We start from the raw sequence: 20,595 nt of genomic DNA on the forward strand, positions 1-20,595 counted from the left end.
GGGAAGCATTTGGTAGTTTCCTAATGGAGTCTTTTTCATTATTGATTTAGAGAGTGTATGGATATTTCCTGTACTTTTTTTTTTTTTTACCAGAGCACTGTTCAGCTCTGGCTCATGGTGGTGTGGTGTATTGAACCTGAGACTACTTTGGAGCCAGCCTCTGGCAAGAGAGTCGATTTGCTGTCAAACCCCCCCCCCATTTCCTGTACATTTTAGATTAGGTTATCACCACTAAGACTTTCCTGTCATGGTAGTTCCTCCCTCCTCCCCCTACCACCGGATACGTAAGGGTGCCTTCTGTCATGGTAGTTTTGGGGAATTTGGTTTTGTTTGTTTGTTTGTTTGTTTTTATTTAAGAAAGGAGACATTAACAAAACCATAGGATAGGAGGGGTACAACTCCACATAATTCCCACCACCCGATCTCCATATCCCACCCCCTCCCCTGATAGCTTTCCCACTATCCCTCTGGGAGTATGGACCCAGGGTCGTTGTGGGTTGCAAAAGGTGGAAGGTCTGGCTTCCATAATTGCTTCCCCGCTGAACATGGGCGTTGACTGGTCGGTTCATACTCCCAGCCTGCCTCTCTCTTTCCCTAATAGGGTGGGGCTCTGGGGAAGCTGGAGCTCCAGGACACATTGGTAGGGTCGTCAGTCCAGGGAAGTCTGATCGGCGTCATGCTGGCATCTGGAACCTGGTGGCTGCTGAAGGCCAGGATCCTATGCTTTGTCATCAGTGCAGTTGTCATCAGAGCTCAAGCCAGCAGCTGCTTCTGAGTCTCCATTTTGGCTCCGCCCCCCAGGAATTTGTTTTTTAAAAAATTCAGGGAGCAAAAAGTGGAGAGATTTTCAGAATGCATATAAATTCTCTACTTTAGGCAAGGCTGGCAAGATGACTGTGAAGACATTTGCAGAGTTGCTCCTGAGTGTTGTGGCTTTTGACAGGGCCCGACTTAAAGATGCTCAGCCCAAGGAACTGCCTTCTGCAGCACAGACTCAAATGAACACAGCAGACTAGACATTTTAGTTCACCGTATAACTTTGCTGCACAGTAATTCAACTACAGAGTCAGAAATGCTTCCCCTTTTTTTTCAGTCACTAGTAATTATCAGCTCATTGCTTTATATTGGTTATAGTGGACACAGAGTTGATTGAGTAAAGTGAGCTCCATGTCCTCAGGGATTTCAAAGGTTAAGATTGAAGACAACATGTTTAAAAGTAACTTTATGATTTGTTTGTGAACTCAAAGAATTTCAGTTCTCAAAGTCACTTGCCTGGTAAATTATCTATACTAGCTGTGTGAAAATGCTTATGCAAGCGCACGCACGCGCACACTCACACACAAGATTAATTTTGCCTAGTGAAAGTGGAATCTTTTGTCAAAATGACTTTCAGACAGTCTTAAAAGACTGGAGATGATTTTCTAGATAGAGATGAAACTTAAGGGAGGGCAATAAAAACCAGTCTGCCTCTGGTTTGATAGATGACTTGCTTGACTGTGAGGTGTGTGCATCAGGAAGGAGCTCAGGAGGAGGAGGAAGAGTGTGGTTTTCAGGGAAGCCGAAGTGCTATTTTGAATTTGTAAGTTTCATAGTACCTGAAGAGTATGTGATTATACTTGGAGTACAGTTTTTTAAAAAAAATATCTCATTTATTTTAGTGAGAGAGATACAGAAATAAAGATACAGAGAGACCAGAGCACTGCTCAGCTCTGGCTTATGATGGTGCTGGGGATTGAGCCTTAGACGTTGAGGCCTCAAGCATGAAAGTCTTTTTGCATAACCATTAAGCTATCTCCCGGCCATGTGATTATATTTGGTAGGGAGTTCTATATGTAACTCCCATATGAGAATTTGAGCTTAAAGGGCTCACTCTGTGGATCAGTTGCCTAGTAGATTATAGTTATAGTAATGAAATCATATAGAAAGTTAGGTGAAAAGCCGACACTTGACTTGAAGTTGCCATCATCATGGAAAGCAGGTGAATCATATGAGCTTTTGCAGACTTAGGGTTTGTGTTATTCTCTTTCTTCTAGACCGTAATCTTTGAGGTCAGGAACTGTATTATTCTGTCTACTATTCACACCTACCTTAGGGCCACGTAAGGAGTATCTGAGTATTGCCAAGTGAGCAGAAGCTAGAAACACTAAACTATATTGGAAGGCCCTGGTGCAACTCAGACTGTTAAGTTAATGACTGTAGAAAAAGCAGAATTGAAAATACCCCAAATATACAGGCCCATATTATTTAATTTTGTGGCCTTTGCTTTTCTAAATCAAGACAAATAATATTCTAATAAACAAAATTCCATGAAATGTAAATACAGCAAGATAGAAAAATAACAGGAATAGCTTAAAACCAACTGTTTTGGTTGTTGTTGTCACTTGGACTTTGTCCCTGTGGGTCAGCTTTTTCAGATAGAGACAGATAAAGAGAGTGGGAGAGACACCACAACACCAAAGTTTCCCCCAATGCCTGGGGCAGGGGCTAGGGCTAGAATCTGAATCATGCACATGACAAAGCAGTATGCTCCCGGGTGAGCTATGCCCTAAACTCAAATTCTTAAATCATGTATAAGTAGTTGGGGTACATATATGTGTGTCTCTTGATTGCTTCTCTCTTGTTTGAAATAGAGGAAAGACTACTTTTGCTACCCTCTTAATGGTTGTCTGCAGAGACCAACTCTGCCTTCCAGTCCTAAGTGGTCTGCAACTTGACCTCATGTCACAGTACATAGCTGCCAGCACATGCACTGTGCTATTCCAGGGCAGCCTCAGGCACTGGTGTTAGACCCACATGTGACTCAGAAGTCACTGGTTACAAGAGACTTAGTTGTTCCTTAGCATCTGTCTGTTGATTTTCTCCTTATGGCTAGTTGTAGTTGTGCTGGGCACAAACAGCATTTTGCAATCTGTACCTCCATAGGTTGCTTAGCTCTGGACTTCTCCAATTCCTTGAATTTAATTCCTTGAAGGAATTAAACTGTGTGTGAAATTGTCTATTACTAGGAGTAATGTGTAGTTTAATGATGCCTTTTTGTTAGGTGACATCAGTGTACTGGGTTTGTCAAATTATATTTTGGTCATTCAGAGTATATCCTAGTAATACTAATATTTCTTATTCCCATAGTAATAAATTCTTCTAGTAGTGAAATAAAGAATCATTGCTCTTGGTTTTCCAGTTTTTTTAGTTCTCTTTTATATGGAATTATGGAATTCTTTAGCTTTTTAAAAATATTGGCAATTATGGTATTTTAGTATGATATAATTTGATCATTTTATTAAGTATCCCTTTGTTTTTATTATAGATCTAAACTTAGTCTTTTTCAATCAAGAATCAGTTTACAGAAGGCAAGTATCAAGGTGAGTTTTTGAAAATGATTACACAGTTGAAAATCCTTAGCTTATTAAAAAACAAACAAACAAAAAACAAAGAAAATAGTGACTGGGTCTTTTGAAGGTAGAGGCCAGCGACTTCCACCCTGTTTAGAGGAGTCCTTAACTTGAAAAGAGCGCTCCTTCCTGCTTTTAGATGTAGGCACTTTGGACTCTGCTTTGATTCTCAGAATGATTTTGGGGATAGACTTCTTGGGGGCTGAGTGGTGGTACACACTACTGTGTACAAGGACCCAGGTTTGACCCCATGCTCCCCACCTGCAGGTGATGCAGATCTGCAGGTGTCTCTCTTTTATCTCCCCCTCTCTACCTCCCCCTCCCCTCTGAACTTCTCTCTGTCCAATTCAATAAAATAGGAGAGAGTGAGATTTCTCTTCCTTATTCAAGCTATTCTTTCTCTTGAACTCTTGAGTCCTAGATACTTGCTCTGTGGACTTTAGAAAGCACTATAAAATCTGTTTCATTTAGGCTTGTACCTTCATTTAGGCTTGAGCAGGTATCCTGGTCCAAAAGCAGTGGAGCTCTTTCCTGTGGATCCTCCAGGTTGAGTGGCTGCCTGAGGCTACAGGCTCCCAGCTACCACATGCCAGACATGGAGCTGGCACATCAAGAAGTATTGGCTTGATTTAAAAAAATAAAAAAAAACATTTATCCTTGTCTTTGAAGATAAAGTACTTAATTTAGGAACTGTTATCTTCCCATCTGAATAAAAATAACAAAATACTTTTAAGCTCTCTAGAAAGCTTTGAGGTTATGTTATATAAGTAAAAATTTTGACAACACTGTGTATAATAGTCACTGTTTAAGTCCTCAGTACTGAGTGGCAATTTCTCCAAAGGTTGCCTTTCCTCTTGTAAGGATGATGTTAATCACCACCAAGAGTGTGCAATGTCAGTTTCTACGGATTTACTTACTTACTTACTTACTTACTTACTTACTTACTTAGTATTTTTGTTGTTTCAGTTAAAAGCCCGGCGATCTGAATGTAATTCCAAAGCTACTCATGCGCGGAATGATTATCTTCTTACACTAGCAGCAGCAAACGCACACCAGGACCGCTACTATCATACAGACTTAGTCAACATTATGAAGGTAATGCAACCTGAGTGTCTGCACTAGATTTGTTTCACTAAAGACCAAAATATAGCTCATGAATTGAGTGGTGGGCATAGGAGACAGAGTCTTACTGGAATATATTTGATATTGTTTGAGTGATCTCTTTTTCAGGTAGTTCTGAATTCATGTATAGTGTAAGAAAACACGTGAGCCAAATCACTGTAATGGGTCCTATTATTCCCTATGTATAGCAGATATATACTATTAGGTAGATGTTAATAATATTAATATATAAGGCAGACAGTTTTCCTAATATTTGATTTTGTCATCATATTTTTATCCTTAATTGATAGTTACATTGATGCAGTAATAGTTAATGGTATTAAGACACCTGTGTGGTAAAGAGAAAGTGTCTAGTAAACAAATGTCTCTACCTTGAGTATTATCTTGAATTGCAGATAGATTGGGACCAGTTTTTTGTGTATCCAGACTCAACCTTGGCCTTACCTTATATAGGTACATACTTATACTTACAGGATTATATACTTATGTGTACCTTTAACTTCCACTGCATTAAAGTAATGCAGAGATATTAAATTAATTGAGGTGAAACCTGCTGCTATCTTCCCCTTTCCTGCTGGCAGACCAGCTGTGCCTTAGATTATTTCCTGTTCTCTCTTGTCTTCTCAAAGACCCACATATACTGTTCTTGCTCATGTGTTTCCAACCTACCCTTTCAAGTGTCTTTGACAAACACATTGTCTTCATTGAATTGCTTGCTTTGTAGGTCGAAGGGGTTGAGTATAAAGATGCAGAAGGAGGGAATCCTTTTTTCTTGTGGTGGCTCTGGGACAGAAATGCTCTGTACAGAAATCACAAATTCTGGAAAGTAGAATAGAACATTTCCTGAGATCTTGGGAGAGGAGGAAGTTAGGAGTGATGGAGAGAGTCAAATTGGACTGAGAAATATTTTGGTGGGTTTTTTTTCCCCCATGTTTTGTTTACTTCCTGAAACCACCTTTTCCTAACTTCTGTCTTGTTCTGACTCCTGCTGATAAGGATGCAGACAATGGATTGTTTCGACATTCCAGATGAAAACTACATATGTTTTCCCATAAAATGTTGGATCTGATAACAGTTGATATAACTCACCCAGTAGAGCAAACTTCTGTGTTCAAGAACTTGAAATGGAACACGTGGCACCACATAGAAGCACCATGCATGGCACCACAGGAAGCTTCATAAGTAGTGAAACATGTTGTGTTATTCCTCCTCTTTCTCTCCCTCTCTGCCTGTCTTTCTCTATGAAATTAAAATAAGAAAAATTCCACTAGAAGTGGTATAGTCATGTAGGCATGAAGCCTCTGTGCCAAAAATTGGACCTAGAAGTATAGATACTTTAACTCTATTAGGTTTAACTTAGTGCTTCAGACATACAAGAATCAAATGGTGACTTGGCCTCCTGTGATAACATGGGTTCTCTGGAGAAATATACTCAGTTCCAACTAACTATTCACTAAAAGGCTTTTTAAAATCATCACTTGGATTTTTTTTAAAAAAATTATTTATAAAATGGAAATATTGGCAAGACTGTAGGATAAGAGGGGTACATGTCCATACAGTTTCACCCCCAGAACTCCATATCCACTGCCTTCCCTTAATAGCTTCCCTGTTCTTTATCCCCCTGGGAGCATGGACCCAGGATCATTGTGGGGTGCAGAAGGTGGAAGGTCTGGCTTCTGTAATTGCTTCTCCACTGAACATGGGCATGTGTTGCCAGGTCGATCCATAGTCCCAGCCTGTCTCTCTCTTTCCCTAGTGGGGCAGGGATCCGGGGAGGTGGGGCTCCAGGACACATGGTAGGGTCATCTGCCCAGGGAGGTCAGGTTGGCATCATGGTAGCATCTGGAACCTGGTGGCTGAAAAAGAGTTAAGATATAAAGCAGAACAAATTGTTGACTGATCATGAACCTAAAGGCAAGAATATTGCAGATGAATATTTGGGGTCTCCATTTTGGAAAAAGCTAGTAGGTCTATTTTAGGTATATTCCAAGGGGCCCATAATTTAGTTAGATTTTGCCTGTGCCTGGCAGCTGCTATGCAGGTGGACCCAGGTTATTATCTGGGGGATGGTGTCATAGTTGGAAAAAGGACTAGAAAGCTGGATCAGGGAAGATAATATCTCCCAAATATGTGGAAAGTATATAAATGTTGTTTTTTTATTTCCATTATTTATTTATTTATTTTGTCTCCAGGGTTATCTCTGTGGCTCGTTGCCTGCACTACTAATCCACTGCTCCTAGAGGCTATTTTTTCCCTTTTGTTGCCCTCGTTGTTTATCGTTGTTGTTATTATTGTTGTTGTTGTCATTGCTGTTGGATAGGACAGAGAGGAATCAAGAGATATGGGGAAGACAGAGGAGGAAAGAAAGACACCTGCAGATGTGCTTCATTGCTTGTGAAGCGACTCCCCTTTAGGTGGAGCTGGGGGCTCGAACCGGGATCCTTATGCTGGTCCGTGTGGTTTGCACTATGTGTGCTTAACCCACTGCGCTACCACCTGGCCCCCATAGATAAATGTTGTTAACTGTAAACCCCATTGATTTGATCTGGGGCCCATATTCAGCACAGGAGCCTATGTAACCTCTGCATCCTTGTAGGTCTGAGCTCGCATTCTGTGGTCACAGCTAGGAACATTCCAGGCTGCACTAATTTCAGGACCCATCTTCCTCAGGTAGTAAGTAGAGTATGTTGCCAACCTCCCTTCAGAGAATGGGCCTGTCTCTACCTTTGTTCATCCACGTTGAGGGCCAGGTCCTATAGGAGCCCACAAAGGCATCCATTGTACTGTTATTGATGGAGATGACCAGTGACAGTGGAGAGGGGGATCTGTTAGATGGGTCTAGGCCCATCATGTCTGTGTGGGAATCCCAGGGCTCCCTGATTTTAATATCACTTAAGGTTTTAATTCCCTGTATGTAGTCTACTGTGACGTCAGCTGTAACTATGTGTTTTCCTTGTTCAGTACTTTAAAATGAGCATAGTTTAAGCACTAGCAAAAATAAAATCCTTATGTTTGTAAAACTGAACCCACAGCCAAGAAAGAACCCTTATTAAAACCCTATGGTTCTCTATAAGCCATAAGGAGTACATTGTCCCTCTCTTATCCTATGGTTTTGTCAGTGTTTCCTTTTTATAAATAAATAAATAAATAAGAAAAGTCTTTAACTCTGATGAAGTACAAAAAAAAGTGCATTGTTTTGAGGATCTGTCTTCTTCTAAAAACAGAGTAAGTTTATGGGCTTGTCCAGCTCTCAGACAAGAACAATTTCAATTTACTTTGAAGTCTTCACACATGTATTTGGTCAGCATTAGATCGGTTATGCTTCAGATTATTCATCTCATGAAACCTTGCAGGGCACTGGAAGATAAAAGTAGAAGCAAGAGTCCCTCTGCGACCTTAAAATAGTAACATATATTCTCAGTTTGTGTGTTTTCTGTGTTAATTCATTTATTTTCTCATGCTAATTCTCTAGTCTGGAAAACTACCATTTAATATAGCACTGGAGAACTCCCATCAGTCATCCTGTTAGCTAGTAATCAACAGAAACTTAGTTTCTGTCACTCTCCAGTGCTTTTCTTGGAAATGTTTCTTTTCAGGGTTGTTTTTATGTTTACATTTCCCTAGTTAGAATCTTTTTCTTTTCCTTTATTGAGGGGGATTAATGGTTTACTGTTGATAGTAAAATGCAATAGTTGGTATATGTGTAACATTCCTCAGTTTTTCACATAGCATCCTAACCCCCCACTTATATCCTCCTCCACCATCATGTTCCAAGACCTGAATGCTCACCCCCACTCCCACCCCCGAGTCCTTTGCTTTGGTGCAGTACACCAAATCCAGTCCAAGTTCTGCTTTGTTTTCCCTTCTGTTTTTATGTTTCAACTTCTGTCAATATTCATCATCTTTAGCTAGAATCTCTTTAAGTAAAATGTCAGGGAGCTAACCCAAGGTTGAGAGCTTATGAGATAGTGCTTAAACACCTCCCTCCCTACTACAATGTTTTATTCTGTATATTTAAATTTGGCCAGGGTAGGGGGTAGGGTAAGAAGAGAGAAAGACACCAAAACATTGCTGTGCCTTCCATGGAGCCCTGCCTCTTTTTGCTCTTTCTGTAGTGTTCTCATGGGGTGCAAAGGACTGAACCCAGGGCTTTACACATGGAAGGCATCTGCTGCACCCACTGAGCCATCTCCTAGGCACCTAATTGGTGTCGTATTCAGTGACTCACAGTTTCCACCATACAACTCTTTTGTCTCCTTTTTACATTTATTCCTTAATACCAAGTTATATTGATATTTGATGCAGTTATAAATGGAATTGATTTCTTCTAATTCATTGCTTACATAGGTAGAGTACCCTTGATTTTTGTACATTAAACTTGTAGCCTTCTACCTTACTGTATTGCCTAATTATTTCTAAGGCTTTTCTACTCATTCATTAGGATTTTCTTTGTATAGTATCATGCAATTAATGAGAGTTTATTTCCTCTCTTCAATTTGAATTCCTTTTACTTCTTGTTCTTGCCTAATTGCTATAACTTCAACTTCCAGGACTATATTTAATAATAACAGTGATAATGGATACCCTTCCCTTGCTGCTGATCTAAGAGTAAAACTTTTCAGTCTCTCACCATTGAGTATGATCCTGGCTGAGACTTTATTACACTAGGGAATGAAGTAGGAGCTTGGTGCATGCACAGTGTGATCAAACATTCTCCCTGGCCATTTTTTTTTTTTTTTAATTCTATATACTTAGAGGGAGGAGAGGATAAAAAATAAAGGGGAGGGGCAGAGACTCCAGAATTTCACTCTACCATCCATGGAACTTTCTTTGTGCCATCCATGAGTACTTGCCCATGGTGCCAGGGGTCAAACTCAGGACCTTCTTCAGGATAAAGTGTGTTCCCCTTCTCCCTGTTAATCTATCTTCTCGCCCCAGAACTTGGCCATTTGTGTCTGACTTCTCTCACTTAGCATGTTTTCAAGGCTGATACATGCTGTAGCGTATATCAGGGTATCATTTTTTTTTCCTATGACTGAATAACACTCCTTTGCACAGATATACCATGTTTCATTTATTCATTGATTGATAGATACTGAGTGTTTTCATTTGGGGCTGATATTCTATCTCTCTATCCTCACTTCATGTCTCTCCCTGTCTCTGCACTTCGGGGAGGGACTCCAGTTCTTGAGCAGTTCCAGGCTTTCTCCTCAGCCTGGGTGTTTACACATGTTCTACTCTTAGCCTAGAACCATCCTTCTCCTCACTCACTCCATTCACTTTCCTAATTGTTAATCATGGTTCACATTCCAGTTCAAATCTCTCTCTCTCCCTCTCCCTCTCCCTCTCCCTCTCCCTCTCCCTCTCCCTCTCCCTCTCCCTCTCCCTCTCCCTCTCCCTCTCCCTCTCCCTCCCTCATTCTCCAAACATGGCAACAGTCCTGAGCCTAGGGACTCATGCATGCACAATATCACTGCTGAGTGGAGTCCTCATGCCATTATCTTTATTCTTTATGTTAGAAAGAGGAGAGACACCACACCACTCCATCCATGGAACTCCCCCAGTGCCTCCATGGTGCTCCCAAGTATTGCCAGAGCTTCACATAGAGCAGAGCATGTGCTCTTCCAGATGAGCCATCACCTGATTCTTCAAATATGTTGTGCTAGAGAAACCTTTCTCAAACTATATCAGATTCCTCTAATATGTGTTCCATTATCATTCTTTTATTCACAGTATTTTTCTTTATGATTATATACTTCTACCTCTTCTCTCTCAGTCCCTAGTGTACTTTAAACTTTATGAAAACAAAATTGTGTCCTTTCTACTCATAATTATGTCTTTAGAACCTACCACTTATGTACTAGTTGGGTGTATTAATATTGTACGACTCTTTACTAGGAACACTGAAATAAAAAACAATTTATGCCCACATGGAGCCTACAAGGCAGATTTAAGCAAGCAACTAAACAATATTTTTGCAATCAGAAATGCTATAACTGGCAGTATATATATGAATGTAATGAGACCAGAGGAAACTGGAAGCTGTAAAAGGCTTCCTCAAAGCAACTGTTGATTTAAGACTTTGTCTAACTTGGGAGAATGAGAGAAGGAACTGTATACTGTTTACTGCTGTGTTTTGGAAAAAAGTGCTAAGTAGATATGCAGTTGAATCAAATTCACTTTTCCTTCAAAGACAATTTGAGAACATTCTAAATACAAAATGAACAATAATTCTGGATGACAGAAATATATAATTTAATGTCTTTACAGTTTAGTGTACAGTAGGAATATAGCACAAGAGATAGGGCTAGGTTCCAGGGTGAGCATATGGGCAGGTTTATATGTCCTAGGGAGAAGATCTAGGTCTGTTCTCAAAGCATTGGGGAACCACTGAAGATACTTTAATCCAAAAGGGAAATGATCAGGACCTGGGAAGTGGCCCATTGGATAAAGCATTCAATCCCCCCATCTGTCTCTCTTGACTTAATATTGATTTACAAAATGACAAGAAAACAGTGGTACAACTCCACACTGTTCCCACCACCAGGGCCCTGGATCCCAGTCCCTCCATTGTAAGCTACAGCAGTTCTCCCAGGGTTGCAGATATGGGCCAACTATTAGTTCTGCAGCCATCTTTCTACATGTGTATATATTGGCCTTTTTTTTTTTTAGGTCCCATCTTCTGTTCCATTCCAAGTCACACATAGACCTATTACTACATCTAGATGTCTCTCCCTTTTTCCTCCTTTCCAGTTCCTGATGGAGTTAAAATTCAGAGCCCTCTGGTCATCTTCCCCCTATACCTCTCTCATTAATAAATAAATATTTTTCAAGAGTCGAAATGACCAAATTCACATATTCAGAAAGTTACTAGGGCAGCAATCTGGCAAGACTGCCTATAAGGACAATGTTACAATGACTTGAGGCCATGAGTTGCTGCTTGTCGTATGCTAAGAACTACGCTATATCTCAGACGCAGAACTTGCCCTTAAGGAATGAGCTAGAACAATGTGTATCTTTAGAGGCATGTGTCTGGTATGAAAAGAACATAGAGGGGAAGGAATGAGTAACCTCATCTCAGGAACCAGGAAGACTCCTCAGAGGTGATGACTTCTTGGGCCTTGAAGGGTGGGTGGGTGGGATTTTTCTATTCAACGAAGAGGAACAGTAGCATCTTAAACAAGTGGAAGAAGCAGTGCAAGAGTCCTCCCCCCCCATTAGTGTGAGTGGAATATAAAATTGGAACCATAAACCAGTTGTCCTTTATCCTGTGCATAGTTCATTGATTTGTTTTGTACTCCTGCCTTTAAAATTAATCCTCAACCCCTGCCACCCCCAAAAATTTCAGTTAAAAGAAAATCAATCCTCTTGATTGCTATGTTATCATTCCAGTCTTTTTATTTATTTATTTTTATGTTACAGAATTAGATGTCAATAGGGGTTTGAATCCACACCATTCCCACCGCCAGAGTTCTTTTCTTTGTAATCTTATTATCTTTATTTAATAGATAGACAGCCATAAATTGAGAGGAAGGGGGAGACAGAGAGGGAGAGAGACAGAGAGACACCTGCAACACTGCTTCACCACTCGCAAAGCTTTCCTCCAGCAGGTGGGGACCGGTAGCTCGAACCTGGGTCCTTCTTGCGCATTGTAACATGTCCACTCAACCAGGTGCACCACCACCTGGTCTCTCAGAGTTCTTAATCTTCAGTCTCCCCACTGCAATCCACCACAGTTGCCCTAAGGTTGTAGACATGGGCCAACCATCATCTCTACAACTATCTGTCCACATCTATACATAATTGCCAGCCCCTTATTCTGATCCTCTCTTCCCCTCCAAGCCACTCATGACAACATAACTACCTCCATATGTCCTTTTCCTTTTCCTTCTCTCTCTCTTTGGGGGCTGATGGAGCTGGAGTGCAGAGTCCTCCTCTCTTCATCCTATCACTTCTCCCCCACTGGGAGTATGGATCAAGGTTGTTTTGGGGGAGCAGAAAGCAGAAGTTCTGGCTTCTGTAATTGCTTCTCCACTGAACATGGGCATTGACAGGTCGATCCATACCCCCAGCCTATTTCTGTCTTTACCTAGTGGACCAGAGCTCTGGAGATGTGAGAGTCCAGGACACACTGATGAGGTCGTCTGCCCAGAGAAGTTGGGATGGGGTCATCGTAGCATCTGTAACTTGGTGTCTGGAAGGTGGCATGACCTAAGTTGAGACAAAATGGTTAATGAACAGGAACCAAAGAGTAGGATGGGAGCAGATGAGATTGGGGGTTTTAGGGTAGAAGAAAGCTAGAAAAACCATTTTAGGCATGTTCCTGGGGGCACTCAACTATGGTAGTTTTTCTTGAGTTTGGTAGCTAGCTTGAAATTGCATAGAGACTGATGTCAGAGTATCATTCCAGTCTTTAGAGATATACTTGAATTCCGTTTCTGCCACTTATAATGTTGACCATAATTTCCATCTTTGTGACAACAATTATATTTACCCCCACAGGATTAGGTAAAAATCATTGATATGAATGTAACCCTGTAGTCACTTGTTACTAAAGATCTTCTTTCTAGTTGACCAGTGTCTTAATTAGCCTGCGACTAAGTCACCAATTGTAACCTGTTAATTGCCATGTTTTTAAAATCAAACTGGCAATTAAGTATAGCATAATGGTTAAAGAACAGAAGTTTGTGAGCAGAGCAAGTCTGGGTTAATCCTGGACACCATCATTTAATCACTTTGTGGCCATGAACACATGATTCCCCTTTCAGCTCAGTTGGCCTGTCTATAAGCAGGTTGCTGAGTGTACCAAACTGCTTTCCAAAATACTAGGTGAAGTAAATGCATAGCAAGTGCTTAGCTAAGTGCTCAACAGTTAACACATTCACAACATATGAAGATGTGGCCATCGTCACTGTTAATGAAGACAGTTATTTATTAGGTCAGAAAAATTGTTGCACATCTATTTGTCTAGAACTGTTCCAGATAGTGGGGACCTACCAGTGAAAGAAAAACAGAGTAAGAATTTAAAGCATCGAGTGTATGTGAGGCACTGAGTAAAAGGTTTCCTTTCATTAACCTTACCAGCTCTACATAAGTGGTATTACTGTCCCTGTCACACAAGGGAAGTGAGACAGAAAGAAATCAAACAGCTTGTTCTAGTCACAGAAGTTAGCAGTGGTGACAAAGCTGCAGTGTAGTGACTCAGCCTCTGGACCTGCCTCTGTGTGCTTTTTCTTCACTGTTGTATAACATAGCTTCCCCACTCAGGTTACTTCCACAAGAACCTACCAAAGTCAGTGCATTCTTTCTGTAGCAGTTCTACTACCTAATAACTGTTTATTTAAAAAAAAATTTAGTAAGAGGTGTATGATGACCTGGTTTTGATATGATTTTGTTTTTATAATATTATTTATTTATTATTGGACAGAGAGAAATTGAAAAGGGAGGGGGAGACAGAGAAGAAGAAAGAAAGACAGAGAGACACCTGCAGCCCTGCTCCACCACTCGTGAAGCTTTCTCCTGTAGGTGGGGAGCAGGAGCCTGAACCTGGGTCCTTGTACACTGTGATATGCTTAACCAGACGCACCACCAGCTGGCCCCCCTTGATATAATTTTGTTTCCCTATCCCTCTTCTAAGAACCTTTCCAGAATTAGATAGGAAGTCACATCAAGCTTACTTCACTGCCATGTTAAAAATATAATTAAAATTAGGTTTTAATATTATAATTAGTTTTTAAAAATGTAAAGAGAAATAATCAAAATGTATGACCTTAGTTGACAGGGATGGAAGAAGAACATCTCAAAATATGAATGTCCTGGTTAGAAGGCAGAGCACTCAGAAAACCTGCCCTGGTCCTAAAAGTGTTTGATGTGGTGGTTGTGATAGGAGGCCCACCTGGACATTGGCCACTCAGTCATGGTCATGGCTGTGTCTGTGGTATCTGCCAGCTTGCCACTTGTCCCTTGGGTTTGAACCCCAGAACCACATGGAAGTACCATATGCCTCTTCTAACACATACACCACCACTAATATGTGACAAAGGGGGAAATTGGACGGCCACATGTGGAAATGTGAAACTAGACCATCACCTAACACCACATGTCAAAATAAAAGCAAAATGGATCAAACACCTGGATATTAGACTAGAAACTAAAATTAATAGAAGAAAACGTCAGTGAAACTTTGCAGGATCTTCTCATCAAAGATATATTTGGAGACTTAACCCCATGGTCATGAGAAATGAAAGCAAGATTGAACAGATAGGACTGTATCAAACTAAATATCTCATGTATATCAAAAGCAAACCCCCATCTGCAGCAGGAACATTTCACAAGCAGTGAAACAGGTCAGCAGGTTATCTGTCTTTCTCCATCTCTATTTCTCCCTCCCCTCTCAATTTCTCTCTGTTCTATCAGATAAAATGGAAGGGAAAAAAACCACAACAAAATGGCCGCCAGCATCAGTGGACTCATAGCCCCAGTGATAACCCTGAACGCAGATGGTTTCACCCATGTATAGAATCTGGAGAGCTAATACACATGAACTTGAAAGAATAAAATAAAATAAAATAGCAAACTATTTCTCAGACTTTGTGAGAACTATGGTAGTTATAATTGGGAGGTGGGAGAGTGAGGACACAGAACCTTGGTGGTGGGTGTGGTGTGGAACCATATAGTGTAATCTTACAATCTTATAACCTACTATTAATCACAAAGAAAAATAAGGTTAAAGAATTAATAAAAATAGCTAATAATATATCTTAAGTAATCAGTAAAAAGTAGGATTGAAGCTCTGTAGTATTTTCTGGGAGTCTTTAGCCTATAATTTATTATTTCTTAAGGGTGATGTAAATATTTTATATACTTTCAAGGATGCAAAGTTTATGCTTTGTACTAATAGATAATTCTTCCCCTAAAAAAACTTCCCATCTTAGAAAGAAACAGCTTGTACAGATCAAGGTGAAATACAGAGTACAAAATGATAGAAATGCTATGAGTCCCAGTAATAAACTAAACTGAACTCGCCAATGCTATTTATAAACTGTTGCATAATTCCATAAAGTGTGTTGGTCTACTTGTGATTTGATTGACCTAAGTGATTAAGTAGAAACAAAAGTTAGAGCAAACTAGAGATCTTTATTTTTCATTTTGCTTAGGTGACTTGGATGAATGAAGAGCAGAGAACATTGCTCTCGTCATATTTCAGGTTCAATCTCAAAAGTGTTCGTTTCTGAACTACACATACTTTCTGTATTTAGAAAGCACTGAATAAAAGAGAATTCAAAATGACCTGGAGACATTTGGATTTGATAATCTTGTAAAGTAGCTAAGAATTTAGGAGAACAGAGATCACATTTTTTAACTGGACTTTAAAAAAGGAAAATGGGGTTGAACATTACAGTGTTGAAAATGGGAAGCAGTAATGGGAGCAGTGCTAAGACAACCTCACATGTGAGAACACCTCCCAGTCCCTTGGTCACCATTTATCTGTGTACCCAACTTTGCCAGTAGCCAGCAGTGCTCGAAATCAGAGAGAGAAAGCATGGCTAGTAAAGGGCACACCCTGCTCCCCAGGTGTCTTTTATTCTTTCTGTCCTCAGCAGCAAATTTCTGGCTCAGCCTTCTTAAATCTTAGGATGTAAAATCTTGGTGTTTTGTTTTGTTTTGCTCCATCACGGCCTTTCTTTACCTGAGTCCTTACTGTCATTTTTAATCCAGGGATTCCTTAGTACTCTCTGTCCCTGTCTTACACATTTTCCCCAAATTCATTCCCAGCATTCATCAAGACAGAGAGAACTTACTAATCTTCAAAAATGAATGCTGTTTTGAAATCCTTGTAACTTTAGAAGACATGAAGATAGCAGCTAGATTTCAGTTTATGTGCCAATTATAATAAATTAATTAAGACTGTCTGGAATGCTGGTCTAAAAAGTATTCTGAGATGATCAGGCTCAAATTTCTATGTTCCATGAGCAGTCCTTACCATGGGCAAGCGAGGACCAAATGCCAGTACATCTTTGATACCCTAGCCTAGTTCATCTCTGCTCTGAATCCCCTTAAATCTGTAGGAACAGCAGATTAAAACATAAATTGCATAGTAATATGTACATGAAGTGCATAGATTTGCATAATCTTTTTTTAGATTTGTATAATCTATACTTTAAATAACCCTTCCTCAAAGTTAGATGCAGATCATTGCATTAGAGTCTTTGTGGAATTTTGATCACACACCACATCACCAGAAACTTAGAATCACAGAATCTGATTTTGCCAATCAGCTTGCTCAGGAAGCACATAGGAAACTGTGGGGGGACTACATGGAAATGGCTGTCCACATGGCACTGAGATTCATCATCTAGTACGGCCTTATCAGAACAGATCTCAACTGACAGTCTGAGGACTACAGGACATGTAAAGTGCAAGAGACAGTCATAGGCAGACCAGGATTAAAATTTCTGAAATGCATGACAAGTACTGACATAATCTTAAGGACCATGTAGACCTGCAAATCTCAATTTTGCTTAGTGACTCCCCTTCTCCCCCTCAAGGTTCTAGTGTGCAGCTTGTCATGCACACTAGAACTTTGTCGTGCATGCACACAGAGTGTGACTGGTGAGCGGGTGTCATCTTTCCTAGGTGTGTTAAAGCAGACAGGTGACCATGGGACTCATATAACCCAGTTCTCTTATTCCCATGGATGGAAACCGGCTGGTTACTTCTGATTGACTTGAATTTCCTTTTCTGAAACAAGAATAGATTTTTGTTATTTCCATTGTAATCTTTTTCTAAATATTGCCAAACACAAGAGCATCATACACGGCAGTTGCTGTGAGATCTCTCCTCTCTGTTTTCTCCCTCCTTCTCTCTATTTTTATCTTAGTACTTTAAAAAAAGAGAGAGAGGAAAAATAGTCTAGGCTATTGACTTTAAGTAAAAGCAGATAATTTAAGAAAGTTCTCCAGGTGTGGGCATCTGTTCCATATATATATATATATATGCATTTTAAAGATTTACTTTATTTCATGAGATGAAGAAATGGGCAAGGGGCGGAGCATCACTCTGGCATATGTATTACCCAGGTTCAAACTCAGACCTTGAACAACAGAGGAGTGGCTTAGTGAGTTGTATATATTCATAATGGAATACTACTTAGATATTAAAAATGGTAACTTCACCTTCTTCACCTCATCTTGGATGAAGTTTGCAGGAATCATGGTAAATGAGATCATCCAGAAAGAGAAGGATGAATATGGGATGATCTCACTCATAGACAGAAGTTGAAAAATAGGAACAGAAGGGAAAACACAAAGCAGAACCGGGACTGGAGTTGGTGTACTGCACCAAAGTAAAGGACTCTGGGAAAAGGATGACAGAGGACCTAGTGGAGGTTGTATTGTTATGTGGAAAAATGAGAAATGTTATGCATGTACAAACCATTATATTTACTATCAACTGTAAAACACTAATTCCCCAATAAAGAAATTAAAAAAGAAAAAAAAAGGACTCTAGCGTTGGGAGTAGGGCTTATTAGGAACATGATGGCAGAGGAGGACCTAGTGGGAGTTGAACTGTTATCTGGAAAACCTGAGAAATATTACACATGTACAAACTACTGTATTTTGCTATCCATAGTAAACCATTAATTCTCCAAAAAAGAAAAAAAAAACCTCAGACCTCTACCACTACATCGCCTCGCAGGCCTCTGCCTTGTATTTCTTAACATGTGAGATCCTATTTCATCATCTGTGGAGACAGGACTAGTGATACAAGCTTCTTGACATACAGATATATGTAAACTCACAGTAGGCTTTCTTTGATTATTAGTTTTTTCTACCTTCTGTGATTTTCCACTAATCAGCATAGCTTAATGTTTGCTTGTTTGTTTGTTTGTTTATTTATTACCAGAGCTCTGATCAACTCCGGCTTATGGTGGTGCAGAAGATTGAACCTGGGATTTTGGAGCCTCAGGCATGAGAGTCTCTTTGCATAACTATTATGCTATCTACCCCCATGTCTAATCTAGATTGATAATCTCTTAAATTCCTTAACCAAATTTTCTTACCAGCAAAAAGTTAGTAAACACCAAAGGCTATTCATAGATTAGTGCTTTCTCTTGAAGGCCTTTTGTTTTCTTTCTGACATTAAAATAGAGAAGAGTTACTGCACCTGAGTGATCAAGCAAGACCAATATAAATGAAAGTATGTAGGGAGTTTCCAGGCCTAAAACTCTTGGGTGCACTTCCTCTCTAACTTTCCATCTGGTAAGAAATGTGCACAGATATCACAAAGATAGGAGAATTTGTAAGTTTTGTTGCTGCCAAAAGTAAAACTGTTCTAAAGTGTGCCTGTTGAGACTGCTGACTCTGTGAAGGTTCTGAAAGTTACCTTGGAAACAAAAGAAAATGTTTGTTACAGTATTCTTGTTTAGCAGAAATTTTCTCCTTTTTTTAAGTATTTATTTATTTCTGTATTTATTTTGTTGCCCTTGTTTTATTGTTGTAGTTGTTATTGATGTCGTTCGTCATTGTTGGATAGGACAGGGAGAAATGGGGAGCGGAGGGGAAGACAGAGATGGGGAGAGAAAGATAGACACCTGCAGACCTGCTTCACCGCTTGAAGCAACTCCTCTACAGGTGGGGAGCCAGGGTTTGAACCGGGATCCTTACACCCAGTCCTTGTGCTTTACCGCGATGTGCACTTAACCCGCTGCGCTACCACCCGACTCCCCAAGCAGAGATTTTATTAAGCTTTATAGGGTTGAAAATTTATCTGCTATGCTGAACCCTAGCCTCATTTCTTCAACAAGCATGATTGATTTCAGTTAGATATTTATTAAGAGCTTAGAAATAAAGTATTACAAGGTAAACTTCAAATCAGTGAGGAAATAAGATTCTGAAGAAATGAAGGTAGAGACTGTCTACAAAAGGAAAATATTAAGAAAAAACTTAAGTAGGTAATATAGTAATGACATCAGTAACTAATATTAATTCAGCCAAGTGCCAACTCTAGTAGTAAGTTCTTGCCATATAAATAAAAATGCCAGAATTGAGGAACTCTGCCTTAGAGCTTCACTGTAGAGCTATAACCATCATCTGTGATCAAGTGGTTATCCGTTGCTTCCTAATCTGTAGCATCTGTTTCCAGTATGCTTACCTCTCACACAGATGCTTAACAGATGCCATCTTTACTAGCAGATGTCACTTTTGTGTTGTAGCAACATCACATAAAATGCGGATCCTGGATTACAGAAAATTAGTGTCTGTGTAGTATAGAATTGTGATAATTCTGTATTGATTCATAGTAGTTCTTCACTATTTAGTAACAAACTATAGAAATGATCCCTCAAAGTCTAGTTTTGTCTTTTTTTAAAATTTATTTCTAAAATAAAAAGTATCAACAAGACCATAGGAGGAGGGGTATAAGTCCCACCGCCAGAGTACTATATCCCATCCCTTTCCTTGAAAGCCTTCCAATTCTTTGTCTCTTTGGGAGCATGGACCCAGGGTCATTATGGGGCGCAGAAGGTGGAAGTTCTAGCTTCTGTAATTGCTTCTCCACTGAACATGGGTGTTGGATGATCAGTCCATACTCCCAACCTGTTTCTGTCTTTCCCTAGTGAGGCAGAGCTCTGGAGAGGTAGGGCTCCAGAGTACGTTGGTGAGGTCTTCTGCTCGGGGAAGTCAGGTTGGCATCATGGTGGCATCTGCAACTTGGTGTCTAAAAAAGCATTTAGATATAAAGAAGAACAAATTGTTTAGTAATCAGGAACCTAAAGACAAAAATATAACAGATGAGATTTGGGGGTCTACAATTTGGAAAAAGCTAGTAAGTCTATTTTATGTATATTCCAAAGCCCCTTTTTAATTTAGGTATATTCCAAGGCACCTTTTTACCTGTTCCTGACAGCTAACATGCAGGTAGGCCAAAGAATTGTCTGGGGAAATGTTGTCAGAGTTGGAACTAGGACTAAAAAACTGGATCAGGGAAAAGAGTAGCTCCCAGATATGGAAAAAGTATGTAACTATTATTAACTGTAAACCCCATCGATTTGATCTGGAGCCAATATTCCATGCAGAAGCCTGAA

General features: G+C 39.9%; 2 protein-coding genes across 3 annotated transcripts in view; one reads left to right on the plus strand and one right to left on the minus strand.

The window, feature by feature from the left end:
- Positions 1-708, minus strand: part of P2RY6 (pyrimidinergic receptor P2Y6) — a 263,236-nt gene extending 262,528 nt beyond the window's left edge. Inside the window, exon 1 of the mRNA XM_007527488.3 lies at positions 694-708. The gene's annotated coding sequence lies outside the window, so the exon portion shown is untranslated. The remainder of the gene's footprint in view (positions 1-693) is intronic.
- FCHSD2 (FCH and double SH3 domains 2) overlaps positions 1-20,595 on the plus strand; it is a 210,808-nt gene that overhangs the window by 106,905 nt on the left and 83,308 nt on the right. For both annotated transcript variants that reach the window (XM_060176858.1, XM_007527489.3), the window contains 2 exons: positions 3,305-3,359; positions 4,356-4,484. In XM_060176858.1, coding sequence (XP_060032841.1) covers positions 3,305-3,359; positions 4,356-4,484 — 184 coding nt within the window. The remainder of the gene's footprint in view (positions 1-3,304; positions 3,360-4,355; positions 4,485-20,595) is intronic.

This window comes from Erinaceus europaeus, chromosome 17 (genome assembly GCF_950295315.1).
Source record: "Erinaceus europaeus chromosome 17, mEriEur2.1, whole genome shotgun sequence".
In the NCBI taxonomy this organism is placed as follows: domain Eukaryota; kingdom Metazoa; phylum Chordata; class Mammalia; order Eulipotyphla; family Erinaceidae; genus Erinaceus; species Erinaceus europaeus.